General features: G+C 41.3%; 1 protein-coding gene across 4 annotated transcripts in view; it reads right to left on the bottom strand.

The window, feature by feature from the left end:
• The window catches only part of LOC121453357 (cytosolic carboxypeptidase 1-like), a 131,718-nt gene that overhangs the window by 55,665 nt on the left and 56,068 nt on the right, over positions 1–19,985 (bottom strand). For all 4 annotated transcript variants that reach the window (XM_041660081.1, XM_041660078.1, XM_041660079.1 and 1 more), the window contains 5 exons: positions 17,778–17,986; positions 16,268–16,445; positions 7,007–7,104; positions 3,537–3,653; positions 705–1,351 (listed from right to left, as the gene is read on the bottom strand). In XM_041660081.1, coding sequence (XP_041516015.1) covers positions 705–1,351; positions 3,537–3,653; positions 7,007–7,104; positions 16,268–16,445; positions 17,778–17,986 — 1,249 coding nt within the window. The remainder of the gene's footprint in view (positions 1–704; positions 1,352–3,536; positions 3,654–7,006; positions 7,105–16,267; positions 16,446–17,777; positions 17,987–19,985) is intronic.

Below are 19,985 nucleotides of genomic sequence, written 5' to 3'. Positions count from 1 at the left end.
AGGTGCAATCTAAACCAAGTTTCTACATTATAACAGGTACTTATTATTCTTTCATTCAAATAAGTAATATGCTGACAAAATAAAGTAAGTTTATAAAATTACATTAATTATCATTGTATCCTCTGCACTTGCTGAGAATTGGCAAAGGAAGGAGTAGGCCCCTTGTCTCAGACTCAAGCGCCCTCAGAGATCCCTTGTCTTGGAGCAGATTGATACCCTGACCCTGTGACAAGAAAAAAGGGGACTAGCAAATAACTCAAGGGTAGTAAGAACTGCACCCTTGAGAACAGCTGTAGGGAAAACACTTGCAGTAGGTCACTACTATCTACCCCAGACTACAGAATGCCTGAGGTCACTAGAAGGAGGACACTACCTGGGACTCTAAATTGGTCCTACAGCTCCCTGTTTCAGCAAAGCCTCTCTGGCCATTTCTGATGGATGTTCTAAGTGCCTGATTTGATGTTATCTATCTGCTACCTGCTATATGTTCTTTTTCTTGCTATACACCCAATGAACTTAGTACTTCAAAATCCAAAGTATAGCAATCATAGCTGGTTCTCCAGACACAACTATCAACAGGGGAAATTTCAAAGCAACACAAAGCATCCCAACCAACGTACCTTTAACTTGCAGCAATCTTTTTCCTAGAGACCCCAGATAGAATTTGAGTATGCCTTAGGAGGAGGAAGAGATCTGCAGCTCACCTTTGTACACCATAAGGCCTTTCTAAAATGGGCTCTTTGAATGGAGGTGGAATGTGACCGAAATAGTCAGGATAAGCCACCTCTGAGTACTCTGGAACAGACTTCGTGCTTTTCACGATCTCAATGTAGAGGTCTGGGTCATGAAGCGTTGGTCCATCAGGGACTTCCACAGAGGAGGCCTGCTCGACTGACGAGCTGGACTCGCTATCTTCATCATCTTCAGTATCAACTCCAGTACAACAAAGCTTCCCAAGCTGGACCGTCCGCCCTTCAAAAAGAGTACTTCCGCATGTAGCCACCTGTGGACATGCTTTCGTGCACGAGAGGACCGTGAGAGGGAGACCACAGTCCTTCCTCGTGCCTACTTGTGAAGGACTGTTCTGCAAGGTGATCCGGTCCAAGGCCTTCACAATGTCACTGCTGAAGCTGTGAGCTGAGGAAGCAGTTCTATTCTGACCACGACTGCCCTTGCCATCTTCCTTGGCTTCCTCGCCCTTGGGAGACATCTTCTCCTTCAGTACAGCTCCTTTCTTTACACTACCTGAGTTTCCAGACGCTTCCTCTCCAGCCGTGGGAACAACAATAGGGCCTCGGACTTTCCCCTCAAATACAAGAGGTTTGGGTTCTTTAGAGATTAATTCATAGTCCTGTTTAAGAAAAAATAAGTTTAACCTGTTATCTGTCAGTATGCTAATACAAGTAAGAGCATATTTGTTTCACATACTACTTCAGAAACCTTTTTCTCATCTCCACGAACTCCAGGCATGTATATGGTGCACATATACATACATGCAGGCAAAACACTCACACACATGGAAGGAAGGAAGGGACGGAGGGAGGGAGGGAGGACGGAAGGAATGAAGGGTTAAATGAATAAACAAACAGAGGCTGGGAGACCACAAAACAATAGAATGCCTGCTTAGTGGGCATAAGAACCTAAGTTCAATTCTCTCCTGCCCTGCAAAAAGTAGCTTCCGAATGCCACCTACAAATGACATTCATTTTACTTCCACCCAGCAACTGAATAACCAGGCTTTACAAATTGGAACAAGGTGCATGTTGGTCAGGTGCAGACACATCTAGCTGTCACAGACTTCAATGGTTAATACTGAAAGCAACTAATTTCACATATACTTAATATAATATGATATACCAGGAATTGACTCAATGATGGCTGAATAAAATTCTTTCAAACACTATTAATAGAACCAATAAACTTTTCTAATCCTCAATATTTTTTCTTACTATTCATACATATATTTCAAACTCTGAAATTTAAAGGGAGAAAGACAACCAAATGCCAGAACAACTAACTCCTTTGGCAATAAATTCAGCTATGTAAATAAAAACAAAGTGCTATTTCCCTTATATATAGGACTAAATTAATTAACAACCTATAACTTAATGGCGAAATACACAACACACTAATAAATTTGCATTGCCTTACTTACTTGAAATAACAATTCAAGTGCTCTGACTCTAGACACATGTATCTTTACTTGCTACATTAACTGTCTTTGCTATCCTTACTCAGACCCAAAATAGAACCCCTGTGAAAGGGCCTCTCAACCCCCAAAAAGAAGTTGCACCCCACAGGCTGAGAACTACTGATCTAAATCCTAACCCTGACACCAATTATAAAATTACTATACCGTACTCCCACACCAAAGCAGTAATTTGTATAGCATTATATATTCCTATGTGCATATAATTATAGGAAAATAGGTGAAATCATCATATGCAAATCAATTCCTACTCAAAACAACTATAACACTACTTGTCTACCTTGATTTACAAAGTATTTATCTTCAAACGGTTCAAGTGAAACCAAACACAGAAAAAGAGTAACTCAACAGTTGTTCTAGGTTAAATGAAAGAAAAACTTACCCACTCCACACTCTGCCCCCAAATACCTCTTCCCCCACTGCTTCCCACTTGACCTCCCTGGCCCACCCCCACTATTTTCTCCCTGACCCCTGACCTCCTTCCACTATTCTCAGCTTCAAAGTTCCAATGGACTTCAAACCTACAGGAAGAGCAGAGAAAGAGGAAGCAGGAGGTCATCTTTTTCACTGTACTCCAAGGTCCTAAGTTTACTCCCAAAGACAAATGAAAAGCTGGTAAATAGTTCTCATTTATGTCTCATAAACTCACTGTAATCTTTTTCTTTAATCTACTGTGATTAAGGATATGGGATTTGGAGAACAACAACATTTATAGCAAAAGTTACTCAAGGCTTAGCGGCTAGCTAGCCCAAACACATACTTTCTGGCCTGGAGCTCATTGTGTAAAGCTGGCCTCTGAACTCATGAGATCCACCTGGCTCTGTTTTCCTGGTGCTGAATTAAAGATGCTACCATGCCCTGCCAAACTCACACTCTAACATCAGATTTCAGAGCCCAGCACAGTCACTACAGAGAGAATAAAAACTACAGTCACCCTGGCTGGTTGTACAACCCAAGCTGAATAACTCTATCTCAGTAAATGAGAATGAGGAACGCTAACACTGACGACCCAGATTTCAGGGCTGTGGTTGCCCTCTCCCTGTCCTGACCGCTGCCATGTTACACAGTAGGTACCCAGGGAAAGGCAGAGCTGCAGAACTCCTCAGCACTGCTGAAATGGGCAGAACTAACAAGGAAGGCTACAGCGTGATTTTACAATGCAATTTCAAGAACAGAAGAACTAAAGTGAGTATAAAATGTAAAGACTAGCCCAACGCTCTTCCTTCTTACAGGTCACTAACGCAGCCCAAAATGTCACTATCACGACCCAGTGTCATCCAGGAAAGGAAGATGAGTGTGGCTTTTCAGAAATGGTCTGTATTTATACCTGGAAATCATCAACGAGCTCAGGAAAGAGGTGCTCATACATCTTCAGTTCTTCTACTGTGCGTCCTGGTACTTGCTGGGGCTTTAACTTGTTAATATCTGTTTCAATATCATCATTCTGAAATAATAAAACATGTTATTAGTATAAAAACACAAAAATGTTAGAGAATATATTTTATATTTAAAGTGTCCCAAGATAATATTATTATTTATGATTAGTAAATAATCACTAATAAAATTTATATTCAATTTAATGGCAAATCGGTTCTTTTAATTAGTTATAGATTATCACTGCTGCTGATTTTGTTGTTTGGCCATGATTAATCTTAATGCAGCAGACAGTTTTCAGGCTCATCAAGACAAAAGTAAAATAAAAATAAAGATCACGTTTGTTCTCCTTAATGTCCCTATTATTTGTCTGTGAAGTAAAACTCAAGAAAATTAAATTGAAAACCTTTATACATAACAAAAATGGTGACAACCAAAGTAGCTAGCATCAGCTGGCAGGAACTACACTATCCTCTAAGTCACTCTGCGCACCCCATGAAATAGGCTCATTTCATCTCCACCATCTGACTGAGGATGGGAGTGGAGCACCAAATGATAAGGAGCAGGCAATCAGACAGCCTGGCATGAAGAATTAGTTCCGGAGGTTCCGAAGTTTACATTCTAGCCAGTGTGACTCTTGAGTAGAGAAAGACCAGCACACACTCTCATACTCCACACTCGGCAGACCCTCTGCACACCCCACTGTCACCATGCACACTGCTTCCTGCAGGCCAGGAAATAAAGAAGTGGTGCGAGTGGCCAACATCCAACTCTAGGAAAAGAAGAGAGTGCTTCAGGTGTGTCCTCAGACAGACGGGTGTGCTTCATGACAGGAGGGCAAGCGCCAGCTCACCTAGCACACCCTCAGTGCCCTCAAAGAGTCTTAACAACTGACCGCACACAAACTCATAACTTCCACATATGGGTAAGGAGACATAGAAAAACCAGTTACTAATTTTCAAGTGGGACTCATTTTTAATTTCCTCTTTATTATACTGTCACAATAAACTACTTAATTTCAATCCTAAAGCAAATTTATTTCACTATATTTAAATCCTTCCTATATAGTACCTAACTATATATGAACATTAATGAGTCATCTTAAGGAAAAATATATGATATTTCCCAACATTCTATATTTGGGAATTCACTTTTATTTACATAATCAATAAATAAGATTTTGTAATTACTATTGATAACAAATTGGTTTTGCCAGATGGTAGTGGCACATACCTTTAATCCCAGTACTAGGGAGGCAGAAGCAAGTGGCTCTCTGAGTTTCAGGCCAGCCTGGTCTACACAGTGAGTTCCAGAACAGCCAGGACTACACAGAGGTATACGGCTTACTGTTAGAAATGGCTACTTTAGCCTCAGGAAGGGAACCTGCAGTTGAGTTGTTTAGAACCTAAAGAGAGCCTAGACTAAAATCTCTGCAGAAAAAAAAAGCCTCATGCTAGTGAGGGCAATGCAGTCTGGAAGCCAACCACCAACCACAACAGAGCAGCCCCAGCTCTCTGCAGCACAGCCTTTCTCTAAGACACCGTGCACTGAGGATGCCCAAGTGTAACAGCCAACACAAGTCAGAGGCAGAGAGCAGTGCAGGCAAGAGAGGCTCATGCAGTTACAGCTCGCAATCTCAGCCAATGCACCATGGGCATGCAGAAGACATTTCAGTAGAGCACACAGCAGTGGTGAGGAGGCGGATCTCCACCACACTGCCTGGCCCTGTGCATACACAGCCACTGGTGCCTTGTCTACACTGCTGGGAGGGTTTGATGGTCACAGTGCATAAAGAGCTTGGACTGGCACATGGTTAAGTGCTCAATAAGTACTATTTTTTCTCATAACTATCACTGTTTTGTTAAGGCAAAGTAGACAGTATAACTGCAGACAGCAATAACTGTCACTGGTAAGTCAGAGTAAAATGGATGCCAACAACGGTTTTTCAAAAACACCAATGTCAAGAACAAAGAAATCGGTGGAAATGTTTCAGATGAATGAATGAACCAAGCGAGAGCCAATGAAATGCAGTATCTGAGGATAGATCCTGCAGCAGAGAGGGTTAAACAGCTCACAAGGGCATTACAGGAGCGAATGATCAACTGGACACAGACGGCAAGTTGGTAGAATGCTAACAGCTGAGCTGCAGTTATGGTGGCTGGCGAAGGACCAAAGGAGCTGCCATATCTAGCCCATGCTCAGATACCTACTTTTTAACATGTGCACTCATGCACACAGTTTCCAGCAGCTGAATCAGTCACTGTTCCAATTCTCCTCACTAATCTTTATACTCTTAATCATCACAGGTATTGTTAATCACAAGTGTGAAATGTGAAGAATAAACTATACCAGACACTTTGCGATGTTCAGTACTAAAGTCTTCACAGCTGGGAACCTACCAATTCCATTTCTCATGTCAGGTCGAAATACCCGGTTACCCCAGATTTGTGTCTTAACATCAAAGTCTGACCTATTTTTCTTTGTGATCACACTGGTGGTGATAAAATTGGTTCTATATTATTAATAAGATACAGCTTCCAGTATTCTATACTCTGAAAGATGAAATATATAGTGTATCCCTATTTTAAGGTAGTATTTCAAGATTTCAAGTATTAAAAGTGTTAAGTCATGTATATGAATGTTTTTCATGTGTGCCTGGTGCTTGCAGAGGCCATAAGCAGTGTCAAGTCCCATGGAGCTGGAGTTACTAATGTTTATGAACTGCCAAGTGGATACTGGGCATCGAATCTGGTTCTCTGCAAAAGCTGCCAGTGCTCTTAACTGCTCAGCCAACATCTCTCCAACCCCAATTGTCCAATATTTAAAAGACAAAAAAAAAAAAAAACAGAACCAGACAAAAGTTCTGAGCAGGCAGTAAACAGGCTAAGCCACTGACAATCAAAGGGATGACTTTTGTAAAGATGCTGCAATGGCCCTTTTGCAGCAAATAAAGCAGAGACATGTCTCTGAGCTGCCAGACATGGCACAGCTCCAAGAGCGCAGACTCTTCAGCTGCACAGCTCGGGGAGCACAACATTAGCTTTATAGTCCCTCAGTTCAGCACTCTCCTCCTAAGAATCGTGATGTCAACACTAAGCACCTCCACTCAAGACTACACTCCCAGTGTCTTTACAACCCCAAAAGATTGCTGACAGAAGAAAAAGCCTTCTGGAATAAACCACCATAGCATTCTCAGGCTGCTTTCCTCGGAGCCCTTAAGTTCCCCAAACTAAGTAGAAAGCTTAAAAACTTTTCCTCAGGAACAATGAACATTACATTAGGGCTGTTTTCAGACCAATAGATTCAGCTACAAGAGAAAGACATGGATAAAACATTTTATCTGTAAACCTATGCACCAGAAAATCTGTTTGAAAGATGATATACACAATTTATAAAGTTTACTAATGACAAGAATGAACCAACCTTAAAACTTTGATCTAGGTCATCTTCATTTTCGACTTCATTTTCAGCTTCTAAATCAGCATCATCATTGTCATCACTTTCATCTACTACGTCATCCACTGTGGTAAGAAACACACTGCAAGTCAGTCAGAGGCCAGGATGTACAAGGCAGATGTGCACAGCGCACACAGAATTCCAATCACCAAGAAACAGCAAGGTGATTTCTTTTTATAATTGAATTATTATGTTCATCTACTCAACACAAACTTCTTTTTTGTTCTTTGACAATTACTATATTTGGTTTTTTGTTGTTGATGTTTCCTTTTTAGATGCCTTACTAAAAACATCCATAAAGATAGCTCAGCCCTACAAACCTGAGAAAGTATGTGGAAAGTATGTGTTTCCGAGCCCTAAAAGTTGGAAACACTACAAGTTAAACGTTTCACTGCTAATGTTCTCAGTTACAAATGCCCTATGTTGCAGCAGCCCAGATGAAGCACTATGATAAACCTGAATGACTCACTTATTTCCATGACCATGTGTTACAAACTAGGAATTTTTTAAAGATATAATTCCTACCCTAAAGGAGGAATACCATGGGAAAACCAGGCAGACAGTAAGTGGCTGCAAACCTCACAGAACCAAGAGATGACCACTGACCATTTCACAGGGCAGCACCTAAAGGAGACCTAGGGGCAAGGTCTTATAAGAGGAAGTAAGAAAGTGAGATGACAGGCAATCATGAAAATAAATATGACTGGCATGTAGAGTGTGCTTGGTAAATGTAAGTAACAATGAAATGGGATGAAGATTACATGTCAGCTCAGGCAGTGAGACTTGAACCTACAGAATGCAGATGGGATTTCCAGGAAAAGAATGGCTTCATACAACTTGCATTTTCTGGCTTGAGAGGAGAGCATGAGTGAAGCAAGGCCAATCACGATGGACAGGTGAGTGTCCAGGCCAATGCAAGACAGGGAATGAAAGAAAAGGCTTCAAGAAACACTCAGGGAGTTCCATGAAAAGGGCATGGAGCGTAGCTGCGGGAGACAGTAGAAAAGCATCAGGCTGCTCACAGAGTAAGGGAAGTACTGAGAGCCACTTTCCTAAGCTCCCTGGCATCTGTACCCAGTGTGGCCTAGACAGAGATTACTGACTGCCCCCAGCAGTACCATCCTGCTTCGCCTAATGTTAGTAACAGAACCCTTGCATTTTAGCAGAGGAATTCCAGCCTTCACTCAACAGTGATATCAGCTCCTCAGGATAATTCCAGACCAGTGTAATGTGATGCAAATTGATAAACATACACTCTCCAAATAAGTCGTATTCTCTGGAAGAGAGGAGAAAGCCATCCTTTGTCGCGTACTTTCTTACAAGAAGCTACAAATGATCTCTGACGGCCTACTCCACTGTGATCTACTAGCCACAAACCACTCGCCAATCGAGCAAATGAGTGAAAGCTTTGCTCCCTGACCTAGACCTGATCAGCTAAGGTGTCCATCTCCATCTCCTACTCTGTGAAGTATGGGCACCGGTCTGGCATGGGACTCTTTAACAGCAGCTCAGTCTATCTTCACTAACACTGGTATCAAATGACTTAAATTTGGGGGATGCAGAGAGGTTTTATAAAAATAAAAACTAAAAAAGAAGGTAACACAGCACATGTAACAACGTGGATCTATTTACGCTGAGACCTAACAGCAGTCTGATGTGGGAGTGATTTCTTATTAATAAAGAAACTGCCTAGACCCATTTGATAGGCCAACCCTTAGGTAGGCAGGAAAACAGAACGGAATTCTGGGAGAAAGAAGCTGAATCAGGAGTCGCCATGGTTCTCCCACTCCAGACAGACGCAGGTTAAGATCTTTCCTGGTAAGCCAGCTCGTGGGCTACACAGATTAATAGAAATGGGTTAGATCAATATGTAAGAGCTAGCCAATAAGAAACTGAAACTAATGGGTCAGGCAGTGTTTAAAAGAATACAGTTTGTGTGTAATTATTTCGGGGCATAAGCTAGAGCTAGCCATGTGGGCGGCTGGGTGCCGGGGATGCAGCCCCGCTGCTCTTAATACAACAGAGTGGCGCCCAACGTGGGGCGCCAAATGTATCGGCATGAATAAACGCAGGCAAATATTAAAGAATATATACAAATTTAATGATTAAATAAAACTTACAGAACCGAGGTTCCCGCGTAGCACAGGAGGTAGGAAAGAAAAGGAGGAGCCGCCTCCCGCGCGCCCATATATTGGTACACATTCGCCCAAGGCAAACCCGCCCCCTAAAGGGGCTGGCTTAACCCTACATCTTTTTACATTTAAAGGGGGAAATGATATAGGTATGAATAATTTGCATTGGTATGGATTTTAAGGTCAATTTTGTTATATGTATATGTATTTCTCATCTTGATTAAGATATTGTGATTGTGTAGTTCATTTTTAAAATGTAATGTATAATTAGGAAATATAGGTTGTTGATGGATAATCATAAATAATAGTCAAGTTTGTAGTCATGTCACTTGGATTTTCTAGATATATAGAGATATATTTCAGATAGGCATTCTTCAAATCTCTCAAAGGCTGCAGAATATGGCATTTAAAATATTTTAATAACTTAGGGTTTTTCATAACAATGAGACATGTCTGCTCCTGGCAGCCCCAGCTACTTCAAGAGGAAGATGGGCATTGAAGAGGCTCCTTATGGAGTTTGATAGCCATTTGGGCAAGAAACTGTTCTTGCCTGGACTGTTGCATAAACTGGACAAAGAGAACCCGCAGAGAGAGGACTGCTGAACTTGCCTAAAGGTGAGATGATCTTTCGGGGTTCCTGACTCATGAAAGAGTCTACAAGACATTCTGCAGGACACAGTAGAAAGTGACTGAACTGTCTTTGGAATTTCCTGCTTGATGAAAATGTCTGCTGGATACTATGGGCCTGAAGGCTGAAGATGGATGCCCCAACGGTATAAAAGAACTTTGGGTGACTGTCCAGGCAGCGAGATGTCTTTGTCATTTCTAGAGTTTGAAGTTTCTTAGTTCTTGTTTACTTAGGTAATATTATATCCTTCTGGAGTCTTTGATGGAGTTGAAGAATGGATAGGTAGTTATAGTTTTCCATTGTTATGATAAAAGATAAAATAGATACAAATACTGTAACTGTAATTCTTGCTTGATAACTGTTTTGTTATATGTAATTTTACTATGTTAAAGTTAAAGCCTTTCTTTTTTGTTTAAACAGAAAAAGGGGAAATGATGTGGGAGTGATTTCTTATTAATAAAGAAACTGCCTAGACCCATTTGATAGGCCAACCCTTAGGTAGGCAGGAAAACAGAACGGAATTCTGGGAGAAAGAAGCTGAATCAGGAGTCGCCATGGTTCTCCCACTCCAGACAGACGCAGGTTAAGATCTTTCCTGGTAAGCCAGCTCGTGGGCTACACAGATTAATAGAAATGGGTTAGATCAATATGTAAGAGCTAGCCAATAAGAAACTGAAACTAATGGGTCAGGCAGTGTTTAAAAGAATACAGTTTGTGTGTAATTATTTCGGGGCATAAGCTAGAGCTAGCCATGTGGGCGGCTGGGTGCCGGGGATGCAGCCCCGCTGCTCTTAATACAACAGCAGTCTCTCATGGATGCAGTGAAAAGAGCTGATATGCGGATAAAGAACAGGAGCAAACACTCTTCAGGAAAATACGCACTAAATCAACAAAAGCCTATTGCGAAGAGGAAAAACACCACTTCAACAGTTCAGAGCTGGAGGAAAAAAAATGTCTTCAATTTGGGGCCAAATGTTCCAAGTATTTCCCTTTAGGTACATGCTCCAATGTGAAACCTCACACAGCTTCAGAGCATCTGAGGCTCTCTCATGGCGTTGCACTGGTAAGGACTAACTACACCTTCAGCATACAATCAAAACCAGTGGCTAGAAATCAAAACTGTCATCTGCTTTCTTGTCTATATTAACAACAGCAGTGCAGGGAACAATTTCTACATGTTTCTCTGATAGCTTAGTAAGGCAAATACAGGGCATCCCTGGGATGCCTCCACTAAGGGAATGAGCCAGCAGCTCCTAAAGGACTTAGAAACTATAAACATTGTGCCTATAAACATGGTCCTCTTCCCCTCTTGCGTTGTGTATTAGATCTACAGATATGGATATATTTGTGTATACAAATACATTGTTAGGTAGTACATTATATGCTGTGTGTACGCACACACAGGTTTGATTCTATATACATGAGATACAGACACGGGAAAACTACTATATTTTACTCATTTTTCTTGTGTACCTGGTGCTATTAAATTTTTTGTTTGTCATGGTTCCCTAGGTAACACTGTAACAATACCTACCACAATTCATACATCACACCCTCTCAATAGGTAGTCCTTTCTTTCTCTATCTTTCTCTACTGACTTAGCTAATGATTTGAGATACATCTTTTAATATTTCAGTACTATTTCTGAGGCATGGTATAGATAAAATTTAGTAATACTGTTCAAAATAACTGTCAATTTCCTTAATAAACTTTATCTGGAATCTATTCATGATATTTACTGAAACAACTGGCTCCCTTATTTTGACCTACTAATAATATATGTCACCCATTTTAATAATAGAGTGAACTTCGTTTCTTAAAAATAATCATAAATAAACACTGCCCAGTTCAAATTGCTTTATTTTAGAATTTTCACATTTGTTTTGATTAGCGAGATTTAGCTGTGGATTGTTTCTGGTAATCCTTACCAGGTTTTGCTTTCAGCATCATGCTAGCTTCTAAACTTTTCTTTTTTTTCTATGCTCTGGAAAATAAAGCATAGGAAAACCCCTTGAAAGTTGAGAGAACTAACCTATGACATCATCAACAGTTGATATCACCAAACAAACTTGACTACATACTCCATTTTAGACATTTTACTATTCCAGTCAGTTTTAGTCAATTATATGTCCCTAAAATACTAGTTCAATTATATATTCAAATGTATTCTTGAGAGTGTTCTCTCCAGCAGGATTCTGATTTACATACCCAGGGACTTAGGGGCACATTTACCCATCATCCACTGACTACTCACGGAGGGCAGGTTGAACTTGACTGGATGGAGCAGCACCTGTGTGTCCAGCACAGATACAACAGCATGGTTGTCCTGTCTTACATTCGCTTCCTCCTGGGTCTATACTCTGTGTAAACAGTGCTTCTGCACCTCTTTGGGGAAATGTACACATTTCCTAGTTTCCTTTCAAGCTGTCTAACCTACTGCTTTAATCTCCAGACAGTATCTGCCCTTTTACTCAATGTAAAGGTCCTGATCTTTTCATAAAATTTTGTTGTTGTTGTTGTTGTTGTTTTTGACTTTTTATTTAAGATAGTGTCTCGTTATACAGGTCTCGTTGGCCCAGAAACCACTTTGTAGACCTGGCTGGCATCAAATGCAAAGATCTGCCTACCTACCCCTCCCAAGTGCTGGGATTCAAAGCCCCACACAGCAGCCTTTAATAGGGAGTATTTAACCTGTTTTAGATTTACTATCAAAAGGGACATGCTTGCTCATGTTTCACAGTCAGATCTCTCAGTTTGTTATTCATCTCTGAAACTCCCTTGCTTTTACATAGCAGTGGTGGGTTCATTCAAGAAAAACAAAGGCTCCCGAAGTTTTACCAAGAATGACACAGGGGCAGGCTCTAAAATGCCTGTGTGTTCCTTTGGACCAATGAGGTCAGCATAAACACCTCTGTTGAGGAGGTTACATATGAAAATGTACATTTCTGCAATTACAATTTTAGAAATGTAAGAATTGTTATTAGGACATCTATCAACATGAAATGGATTTGTTCATGTAGAAGCTCTGTTTATGGTAACGACATAACATTGTGAGCCTTGTACTAAAAGTGATTATTATGTCACGGTGACAAGGCAGCCGCTGTCAGGTGTTACAGAGTGGGCAGGTTGTAGCATTTAGTACAGCTGCTCTTCTGCAGGGTCCTCTGCATCCTCAACATCTAAACTCATCACTCGACTGGCTGCAGTATACTCTAGTAATCACGTCAGGAAGGGCTTAAGGTGCACAGCTCCATACCCACATATCTAAGAGCACACCACCTTCATGATGAAAGCTATAAAGGTTCAGAAACCTCAAATGAGAACTGATCCTTCAGATACATCTCCATAGATAGTACTTCACTACCTTTTGGTACTTACTAATCAAGAAAGCAAGTCCTGAGTCCAGCTCCAGCCACTCAACAAAGGTGTACCCTCATAACCACCCATGCAATTCAAAGGATGCTAAGGAGGAAAATAGGAGCTAAAACAGTGCTGCTGTGATACGGAGCTATTCCATTTTGTCCTGAGTTCCCATGCCCCTGGGATTTCCTGGGTGGCAGGAATGTCTTCTGTTCTAATGAGAGGACCCTTGGTAGAAAAGAATCCTAGGTAGCTTCAGGATGGAGGCTGGGAACGTCACACCTGTTTCTCAGCCTCTACGGAGGAAGGAGGACCTACAAACGAATTAGTCATCCACATCCAATGGTTTAATCGAGCATGCCTATTTCATGAGACCTCCATAAACTTTCTAAAGAACGTGGCTCCGGGAGCTCCTGGGCTGTGGACACAGAAGACACTAGGAGGAGGATGTGTCTGCAAGAGCATGGCTCCTCTGCTGCGCTTCCTGCTGATGTACCTGAGTTATGTCCTTTATAACAAATAATGTACAGAGTGTTCCTGACTGATGTGAGCTGTCCTAGCAGTTTACCAATACTGCCAGTGGTGTGGTAATGCCCTAACATCTTTACAGTCAGTCACTCCAAAACAGAGGAAGCCTGGACACGTAGCAGCAGTCTGAAGTGGAGAGTGTCTTGTGAGATGGAGCTCTAGTTCTGTGGTGTCCATACTAAGTCAAGTAGTATGCCATCTCAGCGTCCAGAGTATCAAATTTGTTGATTATTATAGACAAGAAACAGTCTAGACCTGTCCCAGAGGAGGTCACATTTTAGCTAGGGATGCTAAAAAAAAGTAATTCTGACACACTAGAAAGTAATGGAAAACAAAATGAGAACATCCTCCTTGGCCCAAGACTCTCCATCAGACTCTTCCCATCCCACTTTGAAGGCTTGTGAGTTAACAAATAAATGCATTTCTAGTTTAGTGATTCGTCACGTCTGAGACACACCGGAAAGGAGCCCACAGGAGGGTATCACCTTTCTCATGTTTTCCATGCCTGGTGAACTCACTACATTGCAGGTAAACTGCTGCTATCCCATAATCTGGACTCTGACTAAACATCAGGACATATTCTATTTCCTCCCTGTTGTTACTTTCTGCTGCATCATAGAAGAGTTTCCCAGCCTCCTAGCAGCGAGAACCACCATCTAACTCCTACTGCTCACACCTCCACAATCCTGTATTTAGACAGAGGAAAGATAGAGTCCAAAACTCTTTGATTGCCCCTCCAAATTAAATGATAGTGGCATTACTGGAGTCAGAGACGCCACGCGTCAGAGTGGGAGGACTGTGCTCATCCTGGGCCTGTCTCTACCACTGCAGCATAACTTTTATAAAGACTCCTCTGCCTGCCTTTCAGAATTGCTACAAATGTCCTCACTTTCAAAGTCTGTGGGAAATTTCAAAAGAACAGAAAGAAGAAATTAAAAAACTATTTCACTCAACTCTCTAGACTCAATCTTGTTGACTTTTAAACTTTGTGTGTTTTAAATTTTTATCAAACACACACACACACGCATACACACACACATACACATACACACACACCTATAGAGGTCAGGGAGTAATTTGCCAGAGTCCACCAACTCCTTTTACCATGTGGGTCCTGAGGATTGAACTCAATTCACCAGGCTTGGCATAACATGCCCTTACCTATAAGCTAGCTCACCAGCCTAATTTTTGAAAGGTATTTTTCTAAATGAGGTATTTTGGTATTTTATATCAATTAAATCTCTGTTTAGATAATTAGATCTTATTATTGAATAATAATAAACCTTATAAAAATAACTTTTTCAAAGACATAGTAAGAAAAAATTCTATGAATATCCATGTAAGCATTGCAGCTGGGATGGGAAGGGAACCTGGCAGTAGGGAGCCAAGGAAGACCACAAAGTCACCTAAGTGTAGCAGCTTACAGCCCTGCTCCAGGGAAGAGTTTCTAACAGCTCCGCTCCACTAGGGGAAAGCTTCCCCAGCAAAAGGGTTGAAGGTTCTTTACAGCTGGGCTCCACTCTGGCAAAAACATCACACTGCACAACAAACCTCACTAAAGAGATTTATTGAGAAGGAGGAATCCAGCAGGGTGACTGCCTCGAGTGAGAAACAGCAGCAAACTGAACAAGGTACAGACCTTATTATATAGGGCTTCTGGGGCGGGGTGGATTTTTGTGGTATGATTCTGGGGCAAACTCAGGGATTGGTGGCATTTCCAACTCAGGGACTTCAGGAATTGGTGGGATTCTGCAACCTGACAAGGGGACAAGTTCAAGGTTTGATATTTCAAGTCCTGGTCCTGGGGTCAACTCAGGGTCAGAGTATTTTCCTTTGGCCTTGGGTCTAGTCAGAGGCAGGGCAGTTTTCCCCTTGGTCCTTTTTACCATGCAATTCTTTTTTTTTTTTTAACAGAGGAGAAAGGTTTATTTGGATTACATGAAATACCATCATCAAAGGAAGCTAAAGGAGGAACTCGACTACAAACCACCACCAGTAAAAACCACATTGGAGTTAAAATTCTCCCATATTACATACCTACAGTGTTACACTAAAAGTGAAAAACAGCCTCAAGTCATTTCACTTTTTGTTCAAGTAAGTTATTTGTTCAATTTTTGCTAATTGTGATAATTAGGTTTTTAGCTTATGGGAGTAGCAATCAGGCCAGCGATGTTACTCAGTGGGGCTGCCAGTAGCCTGATGTCATGGTTGATCCCTAGGGCCCGTGTGGGCAAAGAACCAGCTTCTGGACGCTGTCCTCTGACATTCACATGTTCACTTAGCACAAGCGTGAATGCAGGTGGCACACAACACACATGCTCATCATCACCCTCATCATCATCATAAGTTACACAGGTAATCCTAAACATAATGAAGGACCTAAGCATCTGAGTCACCATCTTACACTCTGAAAATTTACACTGATTTATTGACTGATTTCCTGTTTTCACAACTCTCTCTGACATACATGCAACACAGTACTTCTCTTAATAGACTACAAGTTCTTACTTATAAAGAAGTGCAGATTCATCCTGCTCACATTCACACCCATGCAAGAGCCCACAGCAACCAAGGCCCTACCTTCAGGGGGTAAGCTGTAGAGCTGAGCCACAGGTCCAGTCACAGGGATGACCGGCAACTCGAAGTGGAAAGAGCTTTTAATGGTTGGTAGTGGCAAGCGGTTTTTGGGGAAACACTTCCTCATTATCAGACTAGAAGTGTTGACAAGAGGATCAAGGGTCCTGACGGCCAAGCATTCCTGTTCAAACAAGAATATGTGAGTTAGTGAACAGCTCAACACCACTATACTCAAAATGTAACACAATAATGATCTCCTAGCATAGACATCACACAAAGTAATACTGTAACACAATGTAGTTATAGAATGGCATTACTCTTCAGACATAGCTGTACTCTGGAGTCACGTGACTAACTCAGTAGGATATTTCCTTAAATGTTCACTAGGCAAAAATCAGTACTTATCTTTGGCAATGAAAGTCATCAAGTAGAGTCACTCAGATACTTGGCCTAGCATGAAAAGAATACAGAGGCACTGGGAACTGGTAAGAACTAAAGAATCGTGTGTACTGACTGCGCCTCTCAGAGCCGTAAGGCAGCAGTGGGAGCAGACCCCACTTCCACTGCTAGGAGCCTGGCTGGTTGGCCAATTGTCAAGTACAGGTGATCTGATACCATTGCCAGCGACAACTGGCCTTTCAGTGGTACTTTTGACATACTGCACAATCTTCAGCACATGACTGACTTAATTAAACAGTCAAATTAAGGTGCGAAAGTGTTAAAACCACCCAATTCATCAACAAACATCAAATAATTACTGTATGCATCCAGGTGATAAAAACAGGCATCTAGGATTGTTCTAGAAAAATGAAAACACTCAGAATAAACAAGCCAAGTGTTTAGAAACCTTAAGCACCATCATGCAGAAAGGTTGTTTATTGTGGGGAAAACCAAGAGAGTGCAACTTAAACAGATATCCTGTCATTTCAAAGGGCAGAATATGGCTGCCCTGCAACTGCCCTCCACCCTCTGATGGTGTCTCCTACAGGATCACTGGACTGCTCTCGGGGCTGTGTGCCCTCTACCCTCTGATGGCATCTCCTACAGGGTCACCGACGTGCTGTCAGGGCTGTGTGCAGCTAAGATGCTAGCAGGGCTGGCATGCTACTTGTAGCTCTCATCTCTCTCTGTACCCTATATTGAAAACTTGCCATGGTCAGGGCCCACGCTAACAGCAGAACTGCCCTGAAGCTAGAGCATCCTCCGATACCTTGTGAGAGTGCACAAAGCTAAGCCCATCTAGTCACCCCTGCAGCACAGCTCTATGGAGCTTTCCCACTGTGTGCACGGTTTATACAGCTGCGGTGTGAGACCCATGCTCTAGGCATGAGCTCTTGCCACGCTCTCTAATCATCTCTGAGGTCACATGTGAAAACCAGTTGGGATTATTGGTTTTACAAAATTTTAAAATATATGTACACTTTCCTGAATACTTACATAATAGTTCATTTTTCTAAGAGCCAAAACAATTATCATTAGTGCATAAGCAGAATTGAGAATAAAAGTGACTTACTTGTGAAGTGTTGTACAGAATTTTCATCCCATTTGCATCAATAAATGCTTTCCTTCCCAATTTGATGTTTGTGACACTTTTCAAGCTCTGTAAAATTCCCTTCCGAATAAGCATGTTTCTATGCCGGTTATCATGGCGGTGCCAATCTACATAAATTGTTAAAAGCACTTGAACATATCCTCTGTCTACGGCTCTCCTGGCATTTGTTTCTTTAACAAGAGAAAATTGGGAAAGGTTATTTTATATGACAGGAAAAAACTTTAAAATGAATCGAACAAAAAGTAAAATATCAGTATTGTGATAAATTCCTAGCCTTTGAAAAAGAACAACAACATATTTAAATTTTTTCTAACAAAATAATTACAGCAAGTTCCAGAAATCATTCCAATTTCTACACACATCCTTGCCTAATTATGTTATCACGGCCCACAGCTGAGCCTCCTTCCTCGCCAGGCTTGGGGGCACACCTGCAGAGCTCACGAGGCAAAGGCAAGATCACAAGTGTGAGACTGTCTCAAACAAAAAAGAAAACTGAAAAATGAGTGCATTTACTAAGACAAGGTCTATAATTTTTTTAAATGTTATACTGATTTTAAAACTCCATATATTTTGAAACTTATACGGGCCTTTTTCATAAGACAAAAGCATAACGCTTTTATTCACTGGCTGAGCGTGACTGTGCTTAAAGCAACTGCCACTCTTGCTTATTTTTACTACAGACTCTGTGTTCCAGTTAAACTAACCCTACTGGATTATAGCTCATTGCTTAGAAAATTTATCTTCCCAGTGAAATTAGCTGTTCTAGATATTTCACAATTGTATAGATATCCACTCCTTAAAACACAAAAATTAAAATACAACTTGTTTTATATAAGAGGTAATAGTGTGTGATTAGAAAATAGTTCTTTCTAGGTACTAAAATCTTAACATAAAAAAACTAAGTTTTCTGAAGTAAGTCAATCTTAATGGACTACAACTGTAAGAAACCCTAAATTTGAACTGACCTTCTTACACTTAAGATTACTACCCAGAAGAACACACCTACTAAAGCAGCAGCCATGGAACACCTCCACGGCACCACACAGCGCTACCAGAGCTACTGTGGTAGGCCTATGAGAACTGCAGGAGCAGAGGAGTGGAGCCGACCCACCTAGGGCTGCTGAGTTACAAACTCTAATCTCTTCTTAACCTCAGATTTACCCACTAAGCAGCCTTGGCTTATGTTATGGACCCCAAGATGCTGCTGCCTTTAACTGCCTAACAGGATCATCAGTTCCAGCACATGGCTTGTGTAACTCGTACGCTGGTAACGATGCTCTGAATGTTCCTAAGGAGGAGGTGGTTTCCGAGGTGAGCATTGTCAAAGCTTACTGTAAATTAGATGTGTAGTGCACATCTGACATCAGCACCGGGGTGGTGGAAACAGGAGGATTGTCAGCTTGGGCTATTATGAGACCTTGTCTCAGACAAGAGAGAAAAATAAAACCAAACAAAAAAGACCCTCTACTGTATCTACAATAGCTAATTTCCTATGAGGCTGTTATTTATATTATCAGTTCAATTTCTTGATTTGATCGACAAAACTTTCTTGTATTTTAGACTAGGGATCTAACTTAGTTGATAAAGTGCTTGCCTATCAGGCACAAAGTCCTGGGGTTCAGCCCCCCACACCACATAAACTGGGCAAGCTGATGCACATCTGTAATCTTGGCACTCAGGAAATGCAGGCAAGAAGATCAGGAGTTCAAAGTCATCCTTTTCTACACAGCGAGGTCAGGCCAGCCTGGGATGGATCAGACATTGTCTCAACAACAACCGAGAGTTTTAAGTGAGTGCACACTTTTGCTCACACCACTTGAAATTCACACGCCTTTAGTAGCCGCAAAGAAGACTTAGTTAACAACTTTTTGGCTACTGCAATATTTAGAATTTTGTTTCTGCTAGAATCCGCAACAGCCTAAATGATACTTAGGGGGAATGTTTATATTTTAAAATGAAATGCCAAATAAAGGATTCATTATCATTCAAACATGGGTGCTGTACTGGCCCTTAAAAAATGATGAGAGCTATCTACAATCTTCACTGAGCACAATTAAAACAAATCAATGAAAGAGTTTTGCTCAAACTCAGGGTACAAAAGTCCCTAGGAGTCTGTCTGTCTTTTCCTCTCAAAGCACAAAAACCTCAAGTTTTCCATTAAGCTGCACC

This window comes from Microtus oregoni, unplaced genomic scaffold (genome assembly GCF_018167655.1).
Source record: "Microtus oregoni isolate MIOR12 unplaced genomic scaffold, Mior012 000011F_ref0000422, whole genome shotgun sequence".
In the NCBI taxonomy this organism is placed as follows: Eukaryota; Metazoa; Chordata; class Mammalia; order Rodentia; family Cricetidae; genus Microtus; species Microtus oregoni.
The sequence above is the reverse complement of the archived record's forward strand: the minus strand, read 5'-3'. Positions and strand labels throughout refer to the sequence as shown.